This window comes from Phytophthora cinnamomi (genome assembly GCF_018691715.1).
Source record: "Phytophthora cinnamomi strain GKB4 chromosome Unknown Contig49, whole genome shotgun sequence".
Taxonomy (NCBI): Eukaryota; Oomycota; class Peronosporomycetes; order Peronosporales; family Peronosporaceae; genus Phytophthora; species Phytophthora cinnamomi.
In genome coordinates, this window is record NW_027150982.1 from 342,133 (window position 1) to 364,546 (window position 22,414).

At 60.2% G+C, this 22,414-nt stretch overlaps 9 protein-coding genes across 10 annotated transcripts; 5 read left to right on the forward strand and 4 right to left on the reverse strand.

Annotated features, from left to right (window-relative positions):
- Nucleotides 1–1,383: 1,383 nt before the first annotated feature.
- IUM83_08132 (putative type II inositol-3,4-bisphosphate 4-phosphatase) lies at nt 1,384–5,251 on the forward strand (the record flags this gene model as incomplete). The annotated part of the gene is made up of 2 exons (XM_067932485.1): nt 1,384–1,638; nt 1,745–5,251. 2 exons carry the CDS (start codon nt 1,384–1,386, stop codon nt 5,249–5,251), a joined length of 3,762 nt encoding a protein of 1,253 aa, XP_067790039.1.
- A 132-nt stretch (nt 5,252–5,383) lies between these two features.
- Nucleotides 5,384–6,876, reverse strand: IUM83_08133 (RasGEF domain-containing serine/threonine-protein kinase X; the record flags this gene model as incomplete). The annotated part of the gene is made up of 2 exons (XM_067932486.1): nt 5,384–5,590; nt 5,692–6,876. 2 exons carry the CDS (start codon nt 6,874–6,876, stop codon nt 5,384–5,386), a joined length of 1,392 nt encoding a protein of 463 aa, XP_067790040.1.
- Nucleotides 6,877–7,143: 267 nt separating this feature from the next.
- Nucleotides 7,144–9,381, forward strand: IUM83_08134 (translation initiation factor eIF-2B subunit epsilon; the record flags this gene model as incomplete). The annotated part of the gene is made up of 1 exon (XM_067932487.1): nt 7,144–9,381. The coding sequence occupies one exon, from the start codon at nt 7,144–7,146 to the stop codon at nt 9,379–9,381; it is 2,238 nt and encodes a 745-aa protein (XP_067790046.1).
- A 2,419-nt stretch (nt 9,382–11,800) lies between these two features.
- IUM83_08135 (GntR family transcriptional regulator) lies at nt 11,801–12,733 on the forward strand (the record flags this gene model as incomplete). The annotated part of the gene is made up of 1 exon (XM_067932488.1): nt 11,801–12,733. One exon carries the CDS (start codon nt 11,801–11,803, stop codon nt 12,731–12,733), a length of 933 nt encoding a protein of 310 aa, XP_067790047.1.
- A 338-nt stretch (nt 12,734–13,071) lies between these two features.
- Nucleotides 13,072–14,111, reverse strand: IUM83_08136 (Dolichol-phosphate mannosyltransferase; the record flags this gene model as incomplete). The annotated part of the gene is made up of 5 exons (XM_067932489.1): nt 13,072–13,395; nt 13,473–13,533; nt 13,611–13,636; nt 13,726–13,936; nt 14,011–14,111. 5 exons carry the CDS (start codon nt 14,109–14,111, stop codon nt 13,072–13,074), a joined length of 723 nt encoding a protein of 240 aa, XP_067790043.1.
- Nucleotides 14,112–14,247: 136 nt separating this feature from the next.
- Nucleotides 14,248–15,749, forward strand: IUM83_08137 (Tubulin-tyrosine ligase family; the record flags this gene model as incomplete). 2 transcript variants are annotated; one of them, XM_067932490.1, is made up of 5 exons in its annotated part: nt 14,248–14,336; nt 14,417–14,585; nt 14,653–14,744; nt 14,807–15,073; nt 15,143–15,749. In XM_067932490.1, 5 exons carry the CDS (start codon nt 14,248–14,250, stop codon nt 15,747–15,749), a joined length of 1,224 nt encoding a protein of 407 aa, XP_067790045.1. The 2 variants fall into 2 exon arrangements, with proteins under 2 accessions (XP_067790045.1, XP_067790044.1); XM_067932491.1 differs by having other exon boundaries at nt 14,248–14,306.
- Nucleotides 15,750–16,082: 333 nt separating this feature from the next.
- Nucleotides 16,083–16,666, reverse strand: IUM83_08138 (uncharacterized protein; the record flags this gene model as incomplete). The annotated part of the gene is made up of 2 exons (XM_067932492.1): nt 16,083–16,286; nt 16,361–16,666. The coding sequence occupies 2 exons, from the start codon at nt 16,664–16,666 to the stop codon at nt 16,083–16,085; spliced, it is 510 nt and encodes a 169-aa protein (XP_067790037.1).
- Nucleotides 16,667–17,615: 949 nt separating this feature from the next.
- Nucleotides 17,616–19,022, forward strand: IUM83_08139 (mynd finger domain containing protein; the record flags this gene model as incomplete). Its single annotated transcript, XM_067932493.1, has 1 exon — nt 17,616–19,022. One exon carries the CDS (start codon nt 17,616–17,618, stop codon nt 19,020–19,022), a length of 1,407 nt encoding a protein of 468 aa, XP_067790038.1.
- A 437-nt stretch (nt 19,023–19,459) lies between these two features.
- Nucleotides 19,460–21,601, reverse strand: IUM83_08140 (myosin-like protein; the record flags this gene model as incomplete). The annotated part of the gene is made up of 3 exons (XM_067932494.1): nt 19,460–19,745; nt 19,826–19,973; nt 20,050–21,601. The coding sequence occupies 3 exons, from the start codon at nt 21,599–21,601 to the stop codon at nt 19,460–19,462; spliced, it is 1,986 nt and encodes a 661-aa protein (XP_067789914.1).
- Between the last annotated feature and the right edge of the window lie 813 nt (nt 21,602–22,414).

Below are 22,414 nucleotides of genomic sequence, written 5' to 3' on the forward strand. Positions count from 1 at the left end.
AGCTAGATAGCATCAAGGACGCAAAGCTGCAGGGTTACCGACTACCGACACGGGTTTCTTCTTTTCCTATTGAGGTCAAACTACGGTACTTATACAATCCCGCTTTTCAGCAGATCTCATCTTACACCCTAAAAGCACCCTAAAAGCATTACGCCAAACTGCAACTGTAGGAGGGGGGGGGGATACAATGCAGAGAGGGGTGGAGGTGATGTCTGTGTTGGCGTACACCAACGATAAAGAGCCGATCGCGGCCCTGAGCGATAGCCGTGGCAAGTTGCCATTGCTCGCCTCTCGGACCTGGAGATCCAGCGGTGGATCACTGAGAAGGACAAGGCGTCGTGTTTACAAGGGCAGGTGAAGTTGCACGTCCTCTTGAGATGGGCATTAGTGCCGATAGAGACGTTGCCTTATTTGCTATCGACTTGACGTGTACAGAACATGATATTTCGCGGCGCGGCGCTAGGGAATTCAGTTCCGTGGCGGATAGTGTTGCCTGCTCGAGCTCGAGCCTACACCAGCTAGGTCTACCCTGTGTTCCGGTGTTGTCGTTCAGATGTAGCCATGTCGGAAGATTCGGGTTTTCGGTGCGTTGACTAGTCGTCCGAGACCGCGTCGCGTCGTGAAGGACGTTTCGGAGACTCCGGCAACGCGCGTTGAAGCTGTTGAAGCTGTTGAAGCCGTTGCCGCCGCGAGTGTGGAGACCAGCGGGTGCAACGTGGTGCCGGCGGTTGCTGCGGCGGTTGCCCGTGCCGCTGCCACTGCAAGTTGCCGGAGACTCGCCGCGCACTGGCTATAGCGAGGCATCTGCGGCGCCGACGGGGCCCTTCTCAACGCAGCACGCATTGTTCGCCCGCTGCCGTCGGCTGGCGGCTGCAACAGGCAACAGCAGCAAAGTGGCCGATGTGGGTGCCGACCGACCCGGGTGCAAATGTTTCGCGCTGGATTCTCAGCCGCGCCGAGGCAGCGGACACACAGCTACATCTTGGTGCGCCCCCGTTTCCCGACCTGTGTCCGCCTCGCCGCGCCCGCGCCTTCAATAAAGGCGCGCTCGTTACTCACTCGCAGGCGGAGGTTGCCCCCGCGAGCACACACGGGCGACAAAGTGCCAAGGTCTCTCGCTTGCCGCGCGCAATTAGGGCTGTCGACCTGAAAAAAAAAAGAAGTGGGTCCGTAAAGACATGTGCACACAATCTCGGCTCTTACAAATATTCTGTGGGATCGGACACAGACGGGGCGCCTGCGCCACGCTGACCCGCATTGAGTGTTGTTCCCTCTCCCCGTCGTCCTTCCTTCTGGCACTGGGCCTTTGAGCTATAGCACTCTCTAACCCGTGCCGTGTCGTGTCGGTCGCCGCCTCGAAGAGCGAGAGACAACGACGAGAGGATGGCGGCGCCTCCTGCTGCCGCCGCGGGGAGAGCGAGACTCGCGGCCCAGGGCTCCACCATCTACGACTCGTACCCGCTGAGCCTGCGCACCTTCCTGGCCGACGGCCCGCCGCCCTTCGCGCGCTCCATCTCGCACTCGGTGGAGATGGACCCGGCGCACAAGACCATGGCCGTGGACGACGACGACTTCCTCGCCAACCTGCACAACACCACCTCCTCCATCGGCAGCATCGACCTGTCGGACGGCAACATGGTAAAGTACCCTCGTTAACACTAGCCTAACCTAGCCGTTTGCCGACGGGTTTTTAAGTGGTGCTAACCAGTTTTTCTTCTTCTTTCTACAATTTTTTCCACTTTAGAGAGGAACCACCGCGCGGGCAACACCGTTATGCAGCACGTTTGGCAAGTTCCACAACGAGGTGTTCGAGACCAAGGAGCGCTCCAAGGTGTTAAGTGCGCTGCGCCACCGCGGCAAGGCTGGCAAGGCCGCGGCGGGCATGAAGACGCGCGCGCCGGTACGGCCCGCCGCGCCGTCCACCTTCACGGCGGACGACGTGCTGCGCGCCGGCACGCTCACCAAGCAGGGCAGCTGGCGGCGCAACTGGAAGACGCGCTTCTTCATCCTGCGCAGCGACTGCCCCAGCCTGTGCTACTTCACGTCCGAGGACAAGCTGGAGCTGCTGGGGGACATCCCCATCACCGAGGACACCATCGTGCTGGACCGCAGCGGCGGGGGCCACGCGCCCTTCCGCTTCCAGATCCGCACAGACGCGCAGACGCTGCTGCTCGAGGCCGAGAGCCGCGAGAACCAGAAGCGCTGGATCGAGGCGTGCCAGGAGCTAGCGGACGCCATCCGCGCCTCCAAGTACTCGGTTAACACCTCCATGTCCAGTTTCTCCATGGACGGCCCTAACCGCCGCTCCTCGCTTTTAGGCAGAGGTACCGCGGTTAACACTTGCCGCAACACCGAGTCGGGGGCAAATGTTGCCGCCCACTTAGAGGCAAGCGGCAACTCGCAACACTGGGACGACGTGACAGAGAACAGCGGCGTGGTGGCGGAGGACCCTGTTTTGGAAATGCGCGCGCGCCGGATGAACGCGCACCGTCTCACGGCCAGCAGTGCAAGTGGGTCCACCAGGTCAGGAGCCCCCGAAAGTGTCAGCGGAGGCGCTCGGCGGATGTACGACCTGTCCATCTCGGTGCTCATGGGCAGACGCAGCAAGCTAGCCAAGTCGGTGGAGCACCTGGCAGCGGCGGACAAGGAGAAGGACCGAACTGGCTGCTTCGTGGCCGTGAGCGGCTTTATCCGCAGCAGCAACACGTTCGTGGACTTGGGCGCGACGGATGCGGTCAAGCTCACGACGTTGGTGACCGCGTGCGGAGCGGCGTCGGGTGCGTCCGGGGAGCAGGCGCCGGTGCCGTTCTCGGTGGTCATGACGGCGGAGCTGGAGCGGTACGACCAGCTGAGACTCACGCTCTGCAAGACGCAGCTTACGCAGAGTCCGGGCAGTGTGCAAGGGACGATTGGGGTGGGGCGGTGTCTGCTGGACGACCAGTTGCTGAACTCGACGCCGTGCGCTGTTGCAGTCACGGAACGCAGCACTTCGTCGAGAGAGTCGCTTATCGCGAACAACCCGTTGCCGCAGCTCAAGAAGCCGAACCCTGGTGAGCCCGGTGGGCCCCTGCCTCTTGGAAGCGGATCATCGTCGAGCCTTACGTCGGACAGCGAGAGTGTGCAGCTGGTGGTGCAGGCCTTCCGGTCGGTGCCTCCTCAGAGCGTGCTCCCGACGACTGGAGTGGACATGGCCAACGCCAAGTACCTGATTCCGACGATGCTGGCCCCTGGACGCGAAACTGCTAAGATGGCTAATGGTTCGCGGATGGATTTCCCTGGTGGCACTCGCGGCAGCGACGTGCGGACGTTTATGGAGAACGACACATTCCTAACTGGCACAGGGTTGGGCGGTTTGAATGAGTCGCCGAACGGCAATCTGCGGTTCGTAGCAGTAGACGAAATTCTTCGGGTACCTCGCAGCACATTCGCGTTGCCTGTAGCGTATCTGGATTTCCTGGAAGAACAGGCACTGGAGCGATCGCGTTGGTTGCAGAAGCGGATGCATACTAAGGGTCCTGACCCGCGCGCTGTCGAACGTATGAATGCAGAGCTGGAGTTCCTGCGAAAGAAACAGGAAGAGTATCTGAAGCAACGCCAGTTCCTAATCCAGCAGGAGAAGCGCTTGCTGGATGAGCAAAAGGACGGTAAGTTTTTCTTGGCTGCGAAGCGAGCGGGCATGACAGCAGTCCCAAGTGAGCGGGAATCGTTAGGAGCCTCGAGCTCTTCTGTCGCTAGCGCAGCGTCAGCGGCAGGTGGAGATGGTGGGGATCCAGTGGCACCGTTCAAGCGCAGCACATACAAAAACTTGAATCTGTGGCAGTTTTTGCCAACCAACATGCAGGATCAATTCCTCTGCTCGTACAAACCGCCGACACAGAACAAGCCGAGCCGCAGTGGAGCAAGTGCGCCTCTGGCCTCTCGGCCTTTTGTGTGGCATACGATGACAATGGGTTGTCCGGCAGCACATACTAAGGGTTTCGCGAATGGTGGATATCCCGCCTCGGCTCCCATCGTGACGGTGGTCCCAACTGGCGCAGCAGAGGACGAAGTATTGTTGGAAAGCAGCTACGATGGTGATATGCAGAGTCCGACGTCACCCTTGTCATCATCACGGAGTTGCAACAGCAACGCGCCTTCTACCCAATCGACATCGCCTGCTGACGATTCCTTGGCTGCATTCAAGTTGCGGTTAGAGCTGCAAGATCGTTTGACTGTCATCGGCAGCCAGATTTTGTCGGCTACGACTGCGTGCTTACTAGCAACGCTGGACCTGGCGCTCAGCGGTAGTGCTTTGCACCAAGCGCAGTTAGATCGTGCTCCAACGTTTGGATTTCTCATGAACTTCGAGTCGCTGCTGAGTACGCAAGGCAAGGAGTACGGTATGCTAGAGGATTTTGCTGCCGGAGCACGCTGGTTACGCAACGTATTTATCCAGTTCCGTCGGCACGCTACCACTGCCACTTTCTTCTCCCTCAAGAAGTACACGCCCGCGGGCTCCAACTCGAACGACAACGACTGCTTGCTGTTGACCATGGGCGTTGACGACGACCACATGTCAGTGCTGCCGCAGTCTCTTGTCTCGGGTGATGGTGTTGTCCACATCCGTTGCGTGTTGTTCACTCAAGGTGTAAATGAGAAACAGAGTCTCGTTCATGCGTACAAGTCCAGTGCCGTGAAGCTTCAGGAGCGTGTCAACCGAGACAACCTGGTGGAGCTAAAGCGAGTTTACGCACTTTACCGGCGACTACGTTTGGAGGAAACGGAGAACCGCGTGCGGGAAAGCCGTCGGATGCGGGCCAACAGCACAACGGCGTCTATCTCCGGAGAGGATGCTGATGAAGCGGCCATGGCAATTGATCGACACGACCTCCAAGCTCTAGATGATCTTTTGCTGCAGATTGAACACCACATCTGCTCTTCCACGAGTCAGTACAAGAAGAACGTGGCTCTCCTGATGGACTCGTCGGACTTCTGCCGAGCACTTGGCGGAGCTCGTGTTACGTGCTGCAAGAGTGGCAAGGACCGCACGGCAATGTCCGTGACTCTGGAGCAGGCACGTCTGCTGTGTGCAGAGCTGCAAGCGTCTCAGGGCGCTGCACTCTGCGCCAATATGCGGCTTTACGGCGTGCGCCGACGCAACGTCTTTATGAACACCAAGGCAGACAAGTTTGCTTTCAACGAAATGCAGCGCAAGATGCTGCCCGACTGCTACAAACCGCCGGCGGGCACATACAAGTCTGGCAAGACATAAAACTATTCCTTTGATGATGAAAGGGGAATACGACTCCGTGGATAGAAGCGGACGAAGAAAACACGGCCACGCCGTAGTGTTAATATTTAGTGCGAGCGTGGCGACAAACGGCGTGGCCTGGACTTGCGCTGATCAGATTTCTGAGGACACCAACTCGTGGCGCAGCTTGGTTGCGAAGAGCCCCGACTCGACCAGCCATGTGTGCAACTCCGGCGAGATCCAGGCTGGCTGGTGGTACAGCGGTCGCTTCTTGAGCTGCAATGCTGGCTGGTCGACATCAAGTTCGTCTTGTGGTAATGAGATGGTGGTCTCGGTGGAGTCGCTACTAGGCGGTGGAGTCTGATCAGAGCAAGCGTTGAAAGTGCCACATAGAGTTAGTGGACATCTATAGCGAACAGCGTACGCAGTATCTCAATGAAACCAGGCCAGTGCTTGCTCACCTCAGCGTCTTCGTCTTGCGTGTCGTCTTCGACGTCGTCCCCTTCCTCGTCGTCGTCGAGTTCGCCCTCGCTGTCGTGGCCATCACTTTCTTGCTCATCATTATCACTGGGAACCGAGTCGTTCACTTCAGTCGGCGACTTGATGTTTTGTTCGCTTCGGATGTTATGACGAAGTGGTGGGAGCGGCATGGAAATTACTCGAGGAAGCGTCTGAGTGTTTACTTTGCGTTCGCCAAGGCGCTCGACCAAGCGAGCAGCATTGATCCCTGCGATGTCCTGGCGAGAGTGATCAACAATGTAGTCTGCAGAGGCATGCGGAGGCCACGACGCATGTGAAGCCTGCCATGTTCGTCTCGCCCGGCGTCTCAATTTCCGCCGCCTCACGCGCTTCCGCAGTCGCTTCCGTCGGATCGGAGACCGCAATGGGCTCTTTCGTTCGTCCATCGGCGTCGGCAGCAGCATGCAGATGTCGAACGTGAGCGGGCCTTGCAGAGCGCGAGGCAGTCGCTTGCTCACCTCGAGCACCGTGCGCTTTGGAGACTTCGGAGGCGATTTCACCGGAGATGACAGTTGTATCTGCGGCGGTGACGGTGGTGGTGATGGCGATGCAGCACCAGGAGCAACAGAAATCAGAGTTCTCTCAGTGCTGGAGCGGATGAGGCTCATGGATCGCTCGGTGTTTGTTCGTGCGAGGCGACTTGGAGAAGGAGGGTTCTCCCCCAACGACTGCGTCGACAGTCGAGCCATGAGCGCCATCATATTCAGGAACCGCTCGCCAAGCCTCAGCTCGGCTCGTCCGTCGTCGTCGACAACAACGTTTTCATCCTGCTCTCCTTCCTCCTCCTCTTTAATCTGCAGCGGGTTATCGCTCTGAGCTTCCTGCTCTTCCGCTTCCTCTTCAAGGGTATCGCTGAGCGTCTGACGTCGCGCAGGCCGCGGCGGCGACAGCGAGTGCAGCGACTGTTTCCTCTCTGTGACGTCGACTTCTACACGAAAGCTCCCGCGCTCATTGCGCTCTTGCTGCCTCCGGTGTTTATCGACCCCCTCGCCAGGCTGAAGACAGCCCGCCTTCTTCTTGTCTCGGGCCGCGGGCTTCAGGTACCCGCGCGGCACCAGCGCCAGCGACGGCACCTTGCGCGTCGACACGTCGAACGCCGAGCACGACGCCGAGCCCCGCAGCGGCATCCCCTCCCAACTAAAAAGCCCAAACACCAACACAGCGCAGTACTCGTAGCCAGCACAAGCTAAACTTGTCCTCCTCCGTCAAAGTTGAAGTTGGTTAAGTTGCCTTAATTAATTGTCATTTCATTCCATCCTCTCCATCATCAAAATCCCAATAATTGCATAACGAAAACGACCAAAAATCCCTCTCTTCCACTTATTATACCCGCTCAATTATTGCACTTATTGCTCTCACTCCATCGTACCCACTCATCCACTGCCGCCGCCAAGATGCCGCGCCGCGCTGCCCCGACCGCCAGCGACGACACGCGCCGCGAGGTGCCGCTGCAGGCGGTGCTGTTCGCCGACTCGTTCACGGAGACGTTCCGCCCCATCACGCTGGAGCTGCCCAAGGTGCTGCTGCCGCTGGCCAACGTGCCCATGCTCGAGTACTCGCTCGAGTTCCTGGCCGCCTCGGGCGTGCAGGAGGTGCTGCTCTTCTGCACGGGCCACGCCGAGCGCGTGGAGCGCTTCATCAGCCAGGAGTCGCAGGTGGCGCGCCGCCTCGTCGTGACCTGCGTGAGCAGCCCGAGCTGCGTCACGGCGGGCGACGCGCTGCGCGAGCTCGACCGGCGGCAGCTCGTGCAGAGCAACCCGTTCGTGCTCATGAGCGGCGACGTGGTGGCCAACGTGGACCTGCAGGCCGCCGTGGCCGAGCACAAGCAGCGCAAGAAGGCGGACCCGAACTGCATCATGACCAGCGTCTTCAAGGAGCTGCGTCCGAGCTCGGGCGCGTCCCAGGTGCGCCCCCTGGCCGACGAGCTCGTGGTGGGGGTGGACGCCGCCACGTCGCAGCTCGTGCTGTACGAGGACGAGCCGCAGCAGCGCAGCACGCGGCTGGCCACGCTGTTCCTCGAGGACCACGCGCAGCTGGCGCTGCGCAGCGACCTGCTGGACTGCTACATCGACGTGTGCTCGTCCGAGGTGCTGCTCAAGTTCGCCGAGGACTTCGACTACCAGGAGCTGCGCCGGGACTTTCTGCACAACGAGGTGCAGAACTACGAGCTGGGCAAGAAGTTCTTCGCCAAGATCGTCACGGACGAGTTCGCCGCCAGAGTCATGGACCCACGGACGTACGCGGGCGTGTCCCAGGCCATTCTGCAGCGCTGGGTGTTCCCCATGGTGCCCGACGCCAACTATCTCGGCGCTGGGGACGTGACCCACTACGAGTACTTGAGGGGCATGAGGTACAAGGACGCCAACGTGACGCTCGCCAGGACGTGCGACGTCCAGCGCGAGTGCATCTTGGGCGCCGGGACGACCGTCGCGGACCACGCCCGCGTGCGCAAGAGCGCCATCGGCAAGGACTGCGTCATTGGCGAGGACGTGACGATCGACGGCAGCTTCTTGTGGTCCAATGTCGTCGTGGAGGACGGCGCCGTGGTCACCAATGCCATTCTGTGTGACAATGTGGTGGTCAAGCGCGGCGCCGTGGTCGGTGAAGGTTGCGTGCTGTCCTTTGGCGTGGTAATTGGCGAGGGGTTCAAGCTGCCGCCGTACACCAAGGTGACGAAGAGCCTGGCGCAGGCGGAGGACGACGGGTTCTCCTCGGATGAAGACGAGGAGGCAGAGAAGGCGGCGCCTGCTGCGGCCAACGGCGAGTGGAACCCGAAGGACGTGGGCGTCGGCGGCGTCGGACGCATCTGGACGCTGGACGAGGACGACATTGAAGTGGATTCGGACAGCGACGAGGAGGAGGATGAGGAGCAGGCCGAGGCCAAGATGCAGGCGCGTCGCATGGACAAACTCAAGAGCACGCTTATCGGAGCGCGCGACGTGGTGTCCAAGAAGATGCACCGCTGGGAGGAATGGGACACGCTGAGCTCGTCCGAGGAGGAAGATGAGGACGAGGACGACCTCCTGGCTGAGGCCAACGCGACGGCGGTGGAGGTGCCGTTCCAGCAGATTATTCGCGAAAACGTGTGCACCGGCGACGCCGCCGGACACAATGTGGATGATCTGTTCATGGAGATCAAGAGTTTCAAGTTTGCGCAGAACCGATCGTTCGCGGAGGTGATCGGCGCCATCGTGCCGGGTCTGCTGGACTTGATCCCGACGGGCAACGGACAATCGGCCATGACGATTCTGGGCAACGTGCGTACTAAATTCCAGAAGTGGAGCTCCGTGATTCAGCGCTGTCTTGTGGAGCAGGAGGACCAGCTTGCTGTGGTAGATGCGCTGGAGGGCTACTGTGCTGAACCGGAGGAGCGCCGGGTAATCTGGCTGCCGCTGTTCCGCTTTTTGCTGCAGACTGTGTACGACCTTGAGTGGGTCAGTGAAGACGTGATTTTGGAGTGGCATGAGGCCAAGCAGGCGAATGCGGACGAGGAGGAGGCCTCAGACGCGATTGCTGCTGCGTCCAAGAAGGACGTGCAGGAGTTTATTGACTGGCTGCAGGAATCTGAGGATGAAGATGACGATGACGATGACGACGATGACGACTCGGAGGACGATTCGGACGACGAGTAAGGTAGCTTATATGGATTGTCCGATATTAATCACAAGACACCAGTTTGATTCACTGACGCTACTGAGCAGTTCGTTGGTTGTTGGTGGCTACAGTAGTTCAGTCTGTCAGTTAGACCTCAAATAGCGGTGAAACCTGCATACACGAACCTGGTGACTCACAGCGTTGATTTCCAATCAACCCCAGTTGAGGAACAATCAATGCAGTTGAGGAACCAGCAACAGTTGCTTTGGAGACCAACGTCCACGTGCTGACCGTGCGTGATCCCGATACGGTACCGCTCATCAAAGCGCGTCATGGGGATGGAGACGCCTGTGACGCAGTACAAGTCACAACCGAGGAATGCCGCCACAGTTTCACCGAGCGCGGGCACATCATTGACGATGCTCCGCGCCGCACGATTGAAAAGCGGGTTGGCAACGCATTGGCGCCTCCGCGATCGCGGTGTTGGCAATTTAAGGCCGTGCTCAGCCGGTGAGGGCGAGCACTCGCTGGACGAGCCTCGAGGGGGGCGGGTGGCCTGACGGGGTCACCAATGATCGGCCACGTCAGTCTAGGTTGAAGTCGGGTGCGGCAAAGAACCTACGCCTGTTTACTGCGGCTCCCTTGTGTCAACTAGGTCGAGCACCCGAAAGCCCAAGCACCATCTAGCATCAGAAAAGAGCTCAAGGTACATGCCGGCGGTATCGGCTGGGTTCCAATTCCGCAGAGGGCTGGAATACCCCGCGGGGTGGCGTGCAGGCCGTCGTCCTTCTCGCATGCTAAGCTGGAATTGTCGGGCGTGCCTTTGCAATCGATTTTTTCGCACTTCCTGCCAAGCCGCTGCCTTCGTTGACAACGAATCGGTGTCAGCGGTACGTTAGCGGGACGGGCTGATCTGAGTCGAGGTTGATGCGGCCGCATTATCGAGAAGTGTTAGCAGCCGGCGCATCAGGTCAGGGGGCCATTGCTGAAAATTTGCCGTCGTGAACACCGACCGGCACTGTGCTCACAGCAGAGTGTGAACACTGTTGACGGCAGAGCCAAAAGCGCTACGGCTTGGAGTGACTTGCTGGCCCACAGCCAGTCGATCCCCGTCCACACAGGCGGGACCGACCTAGTTGAAGCGCCACGTAAGAAACGGCTCAGCAAAGATCGAGCCTCTCCTAGCGCATGAGAGTTTCATATCAGCGACAAAACGCGCACCTCCATCAATACCCATATCTCGGTTCGATATTAATAGTACTGGCGATTATCGGTCGACTTAGTACTACTACTAAATATCGCAACCGTAGTAGTACTACCAGCATTTGCTCTCGTTTTCGCCTCCGCGAGTTGATGTGGTGTGCTTGCTACCACTCACACGTCTAGCGGAAGCAAGTATCGGCGCACTTTCAAGATATAGAGTACTAAGATGTAAATCGAAAACTTTAGTAACACCTCAATACCAATATAATTATCAGTGATAATATTACTGATACCTATGATATTTTGACTAGTACTACCAAACCATGTTGTCGACTCTGAGCCGCGCGCAGCACCCGTCTCACCCAAACACACGGAGAAGTCTCGACCGATTTAACCAGTGTGCGCCCGCTTCAGCAGAGCTGTCGGTTGAGGTCTCGCTTACCAAGTCTCGATATAACCACCTGTGAAGTACGCGCTAGTCGACCACCCGCGCGTTTGGGCTAGCAGCTACATAGGTACACTAAGACTTATACTATCCTTTTGGTGCTTCGGCCACGAAGTTGCGTCGCATCTGTAAGCAGTATCTATCTCTCGGGGATCGCCGACACTGCTGACTGGAGGAGCTTTATCGCAAGTGACCGCAAATGCATCAGCTCAAGGGTCAGTCGAGAAAATGTTGATGCAGTTGCGAAAACTATCCCATGACTGGGCCAGTGAAAGCCGACCACCATATTGGCGAGTGCGTTTCGAAGAAACCACGCAGAAACAAGTCCATGCAAAGCAAAGTGCCAGCATATATGCGCCTCTGGGGAAAATGTGCCCGTTATCAGGTGCTGGATATGGCAGATCCCCAGCTGTTATGCAGTTCGATGGTGGCAACCGTATCCTGCGGCTATCTTTAGACCTGCTTTAACTTTCGATTTTCCGACTTGCGCTCACTATGGGCGGCCGCCGTGTCTATCCCCCGAGCCTAAACCGCTTCGAGCTCATTACTCGAGTTGCCAGGAATCAGCCAGGAAGCTTTCCGTGAGCGCCACTCGCTCCGTCATAGAGGCGCCGCCAGCTGCGCTCCCGACTCAGCCCCGAGTCCGCCCGGTGTCGCGAAAGATCCGCCACAACTTCAAAGCGCCAGGGCCAAGCGAACATCAGCCCACGCCTACGGGCCAGCCCGCCCGCCCTCTCACTTCGCCATCCGCGCGCGCTGTAACGCAGCACAGACCCAACAACTCCTGCCGCAGCTAGACCGCGTGCAGCATGTTCTGGTCGGCGGCGCTGGACCTGAAGACGCAGCGGCCGCCCAGCAGGCCGCTGGGCGCGTCCTACGGCTCGTTCAGCCGCTCGGCCAGCAACGGCAGCTTCCACATCCCGCAGAGCATCCCGGAGCACCAGCCCGTGTCGCAGTTCACGTCGCCGCTGCCGGACCAGCGCCGCGTGGAGGAGTACTTCGAGCGGCCGGACACGGCCTTCGCGCGCACGCGCGCGTCGCTGCAGCTCTCGGAGCGCACGCAGACGGCGCTCAAGCTGCTGCTGCAGGGCGATCGCAACGGCGGCGACCCGCTGCAGCGCCCCAAGCCCACGCAGGCCTCGGCCAAGCCCAAGTTCGCCCCGGACATGTACAGTATGAGCAAGATCAGCGGCTACAGCGCGCGCCAGGCGCCCATGAAGAAGCTGCCGGAGCGCACGCCGCTGCTCAAGCCGCTCGCGCGCTCGCACGGACAGGAGGAGCCCAACCCGCAGGAGAACAGCAACGAGCACAACTACTGGATGCAGGAGCTGGAGAGGCGGCGCGCCGGCCTCAGGAGGAGCAGGCGCCGCACGTGCACGCCCATGTCGGAGCGGGCCACCACGTCGCCCCTCAAGGTCGGCGTGGTCATGTGCTCCGTGCCGCTGGTGCTGGTGCTGGGCTTCGTGCTCTTCGTCATGCTCTTCGGGGACGGCTCGGACGCGTCCAACAATGTGACGAACGCCATGAACAGCCTGCTGGGCATCGGCGGGGACAACGACCCGGACTCGATTGCCGCGCGGCACGACGCGGCTGCGGAACACAGGGGTAAGATCGCTAGGACCTTCGCCCGTCCGCCCGAGGAGATACAATTCGAAGAAGACAGCCCCGTGATGGCGCTGGACGTGTCGCCGGACCAGACCAGGCTGCGCGGCTCGCAGAAGGAGAAGCAGGCGGACGAATGACGAGGAAGTCGCGTGAGTGTGTGACTGAATGTACGACAAAGCGAAACAATAGCACAACCAACCAGAGCTAGCAAAGCACCACCTTGCAACGAGTCGGGCCGAGCGGTTTGCCGTGTGCGCTTTCAAGCAGCTGGCCTAAACACCAGCGAGCGAGACAGCCACCAGCCAAGCCAGCTTCGGACCCAGACCGACGAGTAAAACAGGCAAAGTATCCGATAAAACAAGAGTGACAACAACATGCAAAAGTGCACCACGGCAACTACGCGTTGCTGACCGCAACCTACACATCTTGATCTACTCGCAGCAGCTTCCACCCCGCGTCGCGTCGGCTTGCTCTCCTACGTGGTAAAGAAAAGGTTAAGCAGTCCCTTGAGGTACGCGACGATCTCACCAGCACCGAGCTTCGACTCGCCGTAGATGCGGTCCACGAACGTGATCGGCACCTCGGCGATAGAGTACTGGCGTTGGCGCGCGCGCACGAGGATCTCCATCTGGAACACGTAGCCCAGGCCCTGGATCGCGCTCATAATGTCTTCGATGACGTCGCGCTTGTACAGGCGGAAGCTGCCCGTCAGGTCCGTCACGGACGGGTTCAGCAGCACCGTGGCCAGGTAGTTGGCCACCCGGCTCGTGAGCTTGCGGCGCAAATCCCAGCCGTACACCTGCACATATATCCCCAAAAACTCATTCAGCACACACCCTCGCGCTGTAGACACAGCTGAGAATCACATCGACGTACGCCGCCGCCGGAGACGTAGCGCGTGCCCGTGACGATATCGCAATTCTCCTCCGCCTGCTTCCTGTTGACGTCGACACGTGGGCACAACGTAAGCCTCCACTTCCCATCACCATACTGAACTGCATTAACCTGACGTACTTGATAAACTCCGGGATGAACTTGGGCTGCATCCGTGCGGATCAAAAAAGCAGGAAAAGCAGTCAGAAACCTCACCATCACCTCCACCAACACAACCAAAGCAAGCAAGACGCACGTGGTGCGACAGGTCCGCGTCCATGAGGAACACGAAGTCGCCCGTGGCGTGCTTGAGGCCGTCGCGGTAGGCGGACCCGAGGCCGAGCTTGCCCTCGCGCGGCAGGATCACGATCTTGTCCTTGCCGTAGATCTGCTGCAGCTCGCGCGCCACCTGCAGCGTGCCGTCCGGGCTGTTGTCCTCCACGACCACGACCTCGTACTGGAGCTTGCTGCCAACGACAAGAGCAAGTCACCGACTGAATGAATGAACCACGGTTTCGCTGCGTTGCGCCAGGCCACGCACTTGTCGGTGAACGTCTTGTCCAGCAGCCACACCATCAGCGGCAGGTTCTCGCGCTCATTGTACGTGGGCAGCAGCACCGAGTACTTGTGCTGCGCCGCCATGACGCGTGGTCCCTCCCGCCAGCTTGATTGAAAACTGCGTGTAGCTTCCACGCGGCGGAGTAGGCGCGGTGTGGACCACGCAGTGGTGGCGATCATTTCGGTACACACACGCACAGTATCTTCAACGGTTGTGACCATGGAGCGCAAGCCGTCGTCGCTGCAGCCCGGGGCGAGGCCGGACAGCAGGGAGCGAAGGTGGATTACTTCAGTATTTATTGTATCTATGTGTGTGGTATTGCTGTGCAGTAGGAGTTGTTCGCAGTGGTACGTGTGTTCGAAGATTGACGCTGGGTGATGGTGTGCAGGCGCGTGGTGCGCTTCCGGACGTCGCTGCACAACACGGTGCTGGACGTGATGCAGCGGCAGGGCGGCTGGATCGAGACGGACAGTGATCTGGACTGGGATCTGCACTGGGCCGACGTGGGCTGGATCCGCGAGAACCTGGACGCGTTCACGCCGCTTCAAGATCACCAGGTGTCAGAAGACCTTGCGTCAGGCAGAGGCGGCTGGGACTCACTGCTTTGCGTTCTGTTGGTTGCAGCGGATCAACCACTTCCAGAACCACTACGAGCTCACGCGCAAGGACTTGCTGGTCAAGAACCTCAAGCGCATCAAGAGGCAGCTCGAGCGCAGGTGAGACTCTGGTTGCAGCCATGTCTCACAAATGTAGCCATGTTCGCTAACTGGTGTTGAAGCGGAGGTGCCGAGTCTCGACGCGAGGCAGAGCTCTACGACTTCTGGGCGGCAACGTTTGTGCTGCCGCACGAGTACGGTATGTTTCTGGAGGAGTTCAAGCGCACTCCAGGAGGCAGATGGATCATGAAGCCTGTGGGCAAAGCTCAGGGTCGCGGCATTTTCCTGTTTGAAAAGCTCAGCGACATCAGCGAGTGGAAACGGGATGCCTCGTGGAAGGGTGACGGCGCCATGCAAGCCAAGACCGCAGATACCTACATCGTGCAAAAGTATGTCGAGTCCCCCTACCTGCTTGGCGGCAAGAAATTCGACTTACGACTGTATGTGCTGGTGACAAGCTTCTCGCCGTTGACGTTTTGGATCTACCGAGCAGGGTTCGCACGCTTCTCGCACACACGATACTCGCAGAGCAAAGGTGACATGGGCAATCTCTTCATGCATTTAACTAATGCATCAGTGCAGAAGGGCGCGGACGACTACGACGAGCGTCTTGGCTGCAAGTGGCCGCTGCACAGCCTCAAAATGTTTTTGATAAGCAAACACGGCCAAGAAGCCGTCGATCGATTGTTCCACTCCATCCAGTCGCTCATTACGCGCTCGCTGCTGGCTGTGCAGCCCACGATCATTCAGGACCGACACTGCTTCGAGCTCTACGGCTACGACGTCCTAATTGACAGTGCACTCAAGCCGTGGCTCATTGAAGTGAACGCCTCGCCATCGTTGACAGGCGACACGGACGCTGACTACTCACTCAAGGCCAACCTCGTGCAGCACACACTCGATATTGTAGACCTGGAGCGTCGTCGCGAAGGTAACGAGCTGCACATTGGCGGCTTCGACCTCATCTGGAACAATGGCAGCGCTGTACCGAACGCCAAGCCAAACGGCTACAGCTCGTACCTGGGCTGCGCTTTCGAGACCATGGACGCTCCAGAGCGAGGCTAGATTGGCACTTCGACGAAAGCAAGGCAGCAGAAGTCGCCCGGTCGATTCGTGTTTGCTGAATGATGATTGCTATGGTAGTCCGTCCCTGATGCTCCGTTCTATTACAATTCTCGTGCCCTAGCTCCGTTTGCCACGCCGCGCTTCGGTTGCGTGCGCACATGAGCAGCAGCGTTTCCCCAGTAAATTCCGGCCAGGCAGAGCACCCTCCACTTTCTTGCAATTTCTCGTCCTCGACCAGACAACCTAGTCCTTAAAATTTGTCTGGTTTCCTGCTCTTCCGAGCGAGGAGTGCGAATTTAATCTCTCGATACAGGGACAAGTAATTCACCAGGCCTAGTCCTCGTCCTCGTCGTCGTGCAGCGAGGCCCAGGCGTTCTTGGTCGCCACCGCCTTGGTGCTGGGCGCCTTCATGTTCTGCAGCTGGGCCTTGGCCGCATCTGCTCCCAGCGACGGGAAGGCGCGCTCGTTGCCCAACTGGATGCGGCGGTTCACGCGGTTGCGCTCCTCCTGCTCGGCCCACGTCGTGGCCACCGCTTCCTGCAACAAGGAAGCAACGTTAGAGCTTTCGGTGGGATATCTCTCCCAAGGCACGAGCCATCTGTGAACTGCACCTTCTCGTCCGGGTTCTTGTACTTCTTGGGCTGCTTGGCCCACTGGAAGGCCGTCTTCTCCTGCTCCTGCTCGTCCTTTTTCAGCGCCAGGTCCGACAGCACCTTGCCGGACGCCGTGGCGGCGGGCGCAGCGGCCTTAGGCGCCGGTTTGGGGGGCGCCGCGGCGGCCGCGGCGGCGGCAGCGGCGCGCTCGGCATTCTGCGCGCTGGTCTTGACGATGACGTTGGCGTTGACGGTCGTGGATTTCTTCTTCTTCTTCTTGCCGAACAGGGAGTTGAGCTTCGCGTTCGGGTTCGGGTCGGCCATGGCGAGTCGAGCGCTTGTTACAATGGCACACAAGATATCTGTCGACGTGCCTGTGGTTGGCTCGGCAGAGCCGCCATAGTGGGAGCAAGTGTAGAATGTGGTGTGCGCCACACGACGCGCGACCTCCGCTGCGCTGGGACTTGAGTGAGACCTTGAGTCGGGCCCTGTGGTCGTCAGTCCAGCGGCCTCCAGTCAAGGACATCCGCTTGGGCTGCAGTGAACATGTATTACAATTCCGTTCGCTGGGTTGTGCGTTGCTGGAAGTTCGCCATCCCCTTGCTCGAAGTCGCGCTATAATAGGTAATCGGAATGCATCAAAATACTGCACATGCAGTCTTGGCAAACGCGTGCCGCGTGGCGAGCGAAGTCGAACAGTTACGACGACTGCAACAAGCAGTCGCAGCACTCGCCTTGCCTTCGGGAATGTTCGACGTTGAAGCGCGCTCGGCGCCGAGGCAGAAACGGGCTCTGCAGCCGCAAAAAAATCTCGTGGCGCTCGGGCAGGGCACGCGAATTGCCAGGCCTTGGCCCCGCGCGATGTCCCACGCAGCGCAAACTCAAATTTCAGGGACGCACCGCACCGCACAGCGACTGCAATCGAAATGCATCCATCCGGCCAGCGGCCATGACGACACCTTGGCAGCGCCGGTCGTTCGCCCGTCGTGCGCTGACCGCGTGTTGCAGCAGCCCGTCCCCCTAGCCACAATGCATGTGTGTTGAAGGCGAGCAGAGCCGGGATCGGTCGTTCGATGGTACGTTCAACAACCAAAACCGGGTCATCCAACCCCCATATTCCGCACCAAACTCCCACCATCGACTGCAACTTCTGGAAATACACCGCGCTCTAATCGAGTCACGGCGCTCGAAGCGGCGGACAGAGCTCACTTCCCAATCTGAGCCCAAGCGCGCACTCGTCTGCCCCACTCTCGAACTCTCTCACTCTGTCCCAATGACCGCCACTTCGACCACCAAGAGCTGCCTGTCCTGCGGCGCCGCCGACGCCAAGAACCGCTGCGGCGGCTGCCGCCGCGTCTTCTTCTGCGGCCGCGACTGCCAGCGCCAGAGCTGGCCCAGCCACCGCCCCGAGTGCCTGCAGACGCGCGATATACCCGCGCCGGCGCCGCGCGATCCCTCCAATAGCATACAGTGCGTTGGTATACCTGGCGCTGCTGCTGCGCCCGTGACGGCGTCGCCGCCCAAGAGCGTGCGCCTCGTCACGGAGCCCGTGCAGGTGGTCGAGATCCCCGCGGAGCCCGCAGCAGCAGCCGACGACGAACTGGAGCTTGTAGAGCAGCAGGAGCACCAGCTCAAGCCCCAGAAGAAGAGCAAGAAGCACAAGAAGAAGCGCAAAACGCGCAGCAACAGCATGCACGTGGCCTCCACGAGCGCGCCGCTGGCGCAGACGCAGCAGCGCAAGAACCGCTCGGCGTCTCTGGGCGCCAAGAAGCACATCATCTGGGGCGACGTCTCCGCGCGAGAGTTCGCGCGCTTCCCCGGCGGAGGCGGCGCCGTGCCCTACGACGGCACGTGGGCGCTGGGGCTCGGCAAGAAGCTGGCAGACGTAGAGCTTGGCAGCGTGCTCGAGGTGGAGCAGCTGCGGGAGCAGGAACTCCAGGCCCGAGCCAAGAAACTGTCCAAGGCCAAGCGCCGCGATGTCCGCGTCGGCGAGACGCGCCAGTTCGACTACCGCCGAGGGGTGGACAACCCGCTGTTCGCACGACTGAGCGAGGACGAACGCAAACACGTCTTCACACTGGAGAAACAGGCCCAGGAAGAGGACGCAATTGAGATTCAGATGTCCTCGTCGCCGGACATGAAGAAGTCGTGGCGGAAGTACTCAACGGGCTCGACGACTTCCAGTATTGAGGCTGCAGAGGAGATGGCGGACGCTGCGCTGACTACTCCCGACTTTGGCTGCGTGTCCATTGAGCAGCTCGACGAGTTTGCCAAGATTCGCGACTCGCGCGACGGCGCGTGCGGCTGCTCGTGCGGAGACCTGGTCAAGAAGGTGGCCAAGATGAACGTGAAAAAGCTCCGAGCCTTCCTGCAGGAACGCAATGTGCCGCTTCCTGGAACGGGCAAGACGGAGTTGATGGCTGCGGCCAAGAAGGTCGCGCGCGAGCAGAAGAACTGCCAGAGCGCCGAGTCAGACTGCGAGTGCGCGCGCAACGGCGTCCCGTGCCACTCGGACGTGTGCGAAGGCTGTGCTGGCGACTGCTACAACCCGTTCCAGAGGTACGAGTACAAGAGCTCTGAGGTGAAGCAGTACCGCAAGCAGCAGTTGGCCAAGTGGAGGCAGCTGCAGGGCGAGCTCCAGCAGTCCAACGAGGCGGCCGCGCCGATCCGCGTCGCGTAAGGCGATTCAAACACCCACGTGACCAAACGTGGCCATCGATGTGCCACACTGATTCATCCTGTATACGACACCATGCAGCTTTGCTGCGTGAGAATGCGAGAAGTGCATCAAGATAAAATGTAACCAGAAAAATATACTGCGTACAAAAGCATAGCTCGATCTGCAGTCCGTGAATGACCAACTATGAATGGGAACACGCTTACGAAGATAAAAAATCCAATTTCCATTAAGTAGCCGACCCCACCTCCGCTCTTCGATCGAGCGGAGGTCACATGTTTGGGCTGACGGACTTACTGACTGTCTAGCTCTTGCAACCCGACTGCTCTGCTGCTCTCTCCTAATGAGAGCATGCTGACTCAGCTCTGCATCTGCACGCAGATAGCTTGACTGGACTAAACAATTCCCGCGGCAGAATGCGACGGAGAATTTACCTACAATTACCGTCGTCGCGAGAAGATGCTGCGGCTGCCGCGGCTACCAGGCTGGCTGCTGGGCTGCGTTGCGCGTTTGTTGCGGCGCTTGTAGACGGCGATCTGGTCGTCGACACGAATACCCCACTGCAGGTGCTCGGCCTTCACGGCGGCGTTCAGGAACAGGTTGAGCTTCTCAGCACGCTCGCCGATTGTCTTCTGTGAGAAGTTGCCGAGCAGGTGACGGTGCGGTAGCTCGGGGATGTCCTGGCGCTTCATGCCATTCTCCTTCATGAGACGGTCACACAGCGAACTGCACAATACAAACAAGAATCGCCGGCATAAGCATACAATGAAGGGAAGCATTATGAAGACTGCTCCACAATCACGTACCGGAAGGTGCTGTAACGCTTCCAGCAGAACACCGTGCCGTAATTGGTCGTGCGGATCTCCAGCTTGTACTGGATGAACTTCTTGCCCGTGCGATTCACGATACGGCTGTCGACGATGCGAGCCGACACAAGACCGATCTCATCAGGAACTGTAAATACAAAAACGAGCAAACTCGTCATCAGTAAAGACCCTCACCATCTTCAACGAAGAGATCGGCAACGTACTTGGCAGGGAGGCATCCTCCACGATGGCGCGCTCCTCCTCTTCCTCCACGTGCACGGCGACATCCTTAATCTGCACGAACGCGAGGAACTGGTCGTCATCCGGAGCGTTCACCTCCGTGTTAATGGCGTAGCATCCAACGTGGGGGTCAAGACCCACGACCTCGCCCGTGCCGAACGGGGTGTCCACCTTGGTGCGCGGCGACAGGATGCGGTCGTCGTCAAGGTTGACATCGTCACTGGGCACAGTGATCTGCATGCCGCCCATGGAGTTCTCAAGCTTGACAGAGTACGTCTCGAGCTCCTTGTCGTAGCTGACGACGCGGCCCGGGCCACGCTGACGCACGAGCACGGGCACGTCCTTCGACAGAGACTGCTCGTACTTCTCGTTCTTCTCCTGCTGGATGCGCTCCTGGCGAATGCGCTCGGCCTCCTCTTCGGCGCGCTTGGCAGCCAGGGCCGCCTCGGCGAGCTTACGCTCACGCTCCTCGCGCTCCGCCTGGGCGCGGCGCTCTTCTTCCTCACGCAGGCGAGCCTCCTCCGCCTCGCGGGCGGCACGTTCCTCGTCCTCGTGGGCCTGAGCAGCCATGAAAGCGACTTCCTCCTCCTCCCTGCGAATACGCTCCTCTTCGGCAAGACGCGCCTCCTCCTCGAGACGCAGGCGCTCCTCCTCCTCTTCACGAAGACGCTTCTCCTCCGCGAGCCGCTGCTCCTCCGCAAGCCGCGCGGCTTCTTCAGCAGCGAAGCGCTCCTCCTCCTCCTTGCGGAGACGCTCCTCCTCGGCGCGGATGGCCTCCTCTTCAGCGAAGCGCGCGGCCTCCTCGGCGGCAAGGCGCTGCTCCTCCGCCTTGCGCTTGGCCTCGGCCTCCTCGGCAATGCGGCGCTCTTCTTCCTCAATGAGGCGGAGCTCCTCCAGCCGCGCGGCCTCCTCCTCCTGACGGCGTCGCTCCTCCTCGGCCTCCTTCTGCCTGCGCAGACGCTCCTCCTCGGCGAGGCGCTCGGCCTCGAGCTTGGCCGCGAGCTCGGCGGCCTTGCGCTCCTCTTCAATGCGGCGGCGCTCCGAGGCCTCGGCCGCCTGCTTCATGCGCAGCTCCTCCTCGGCGCGGCGCTCGCGCTCGATCTGCTCGCGGCGCAGGCGCCTGGACTCCTCCACGCGCGCGTCGTAGGCGGCGTCGTTGAGCTCCTTGGCCGCGCGCTCCTCGGCCGTGAGGTCCTTGAGCGCGTCGGCGTCGCGCCGCGCCTGGTCCTGGCGGGCCAGCTCGGCCACGTACTCGGCGCCGTAGCGCTCTTTGAGCTTGCGCACGGCGTAGGCGCGGCCCAGGCTCTGGATCTTCGTGGCGTTCTTGTGCACGTAGGCCATGGTCTTGGGGCGGTGCAGGTACCAGAACTTGACGGCGGCCTTGGAGCTCATGATGGTCTCCAGGTCCAGCGGCCGCAGCTCCGACTCCTCGGACTGCAGGCCCTTGTGCGTGGCCTCGTCGCGGTGCAGCGCCTCGTGGTCCGTCAGCACGTTGGACTCGCGCCCGTCCTGGGGCTTCCAGTACGACGAGTACATGGCCTTAAGAGAGCGGAGAGGAGAGAGGGGACTCGGCGGTGGCGAGTAGAGAGGGGAAATGCGCGCGCGGCGGGCCGGGGGGCGGCGAGGCGAGGCGGACGGGAGAGCGCCGGGGACGTGACGTTGGTCGCGCGGTCGAAGCCTCCGCGCTTGTCGATCGTGTGTCGAGGCGATAATGAGAGGAGAGACGGGCCTGGCCGAGGCAGAGGCCCGGCCGCGCGGGTTTGAACGCGTGACTCGGGATTTGTATGCAGCGCAAAACCCACCCGCCAAGAGAGCGGACCACGACGTGGCAATCATTCGAGTCCGGCTTTCTGGGCCCAGGTTACTCACGACGAGGATACTGTACTTGCACCTCGGCCATTGCGGTGCGGCGCCCACAGCCTCGGCAGGAAGTTGGTGTGTACAGTACTGTATGCCTGCTGCTGGCCGCTCGCGCAAGCTCTTTGCCGCGGTCCGACGTTGCTGGCTGCTGGGCGTCTTTGTCCGGGAGGCAGGCCAGCGCATTGAGTGTGCTGGCCTCCGTCTGACGTACTTGTACCGTCACGTCGTGAGCAGCAGCCGTGCCTGTCCAAGCTGTGTGAGCTCGCTCGCTGCTTGGGCTTGGCTTGGCCCCACGACGGGATGATGCATGGCCGTTGCTGGGCTTTGCCGTCATCGTGAAATGCCGCCGCAGTGCATGTATCGAGAGCATCGTAAAGTGCTGAAACCTACATGTAGCACGGGACTCGGAGTGCAATACCAGTTGACATGACAACCATTACGCTACGCACTGCGAGTGGTGAGATCAGGTGTAGACGAAGCAGGCCCATA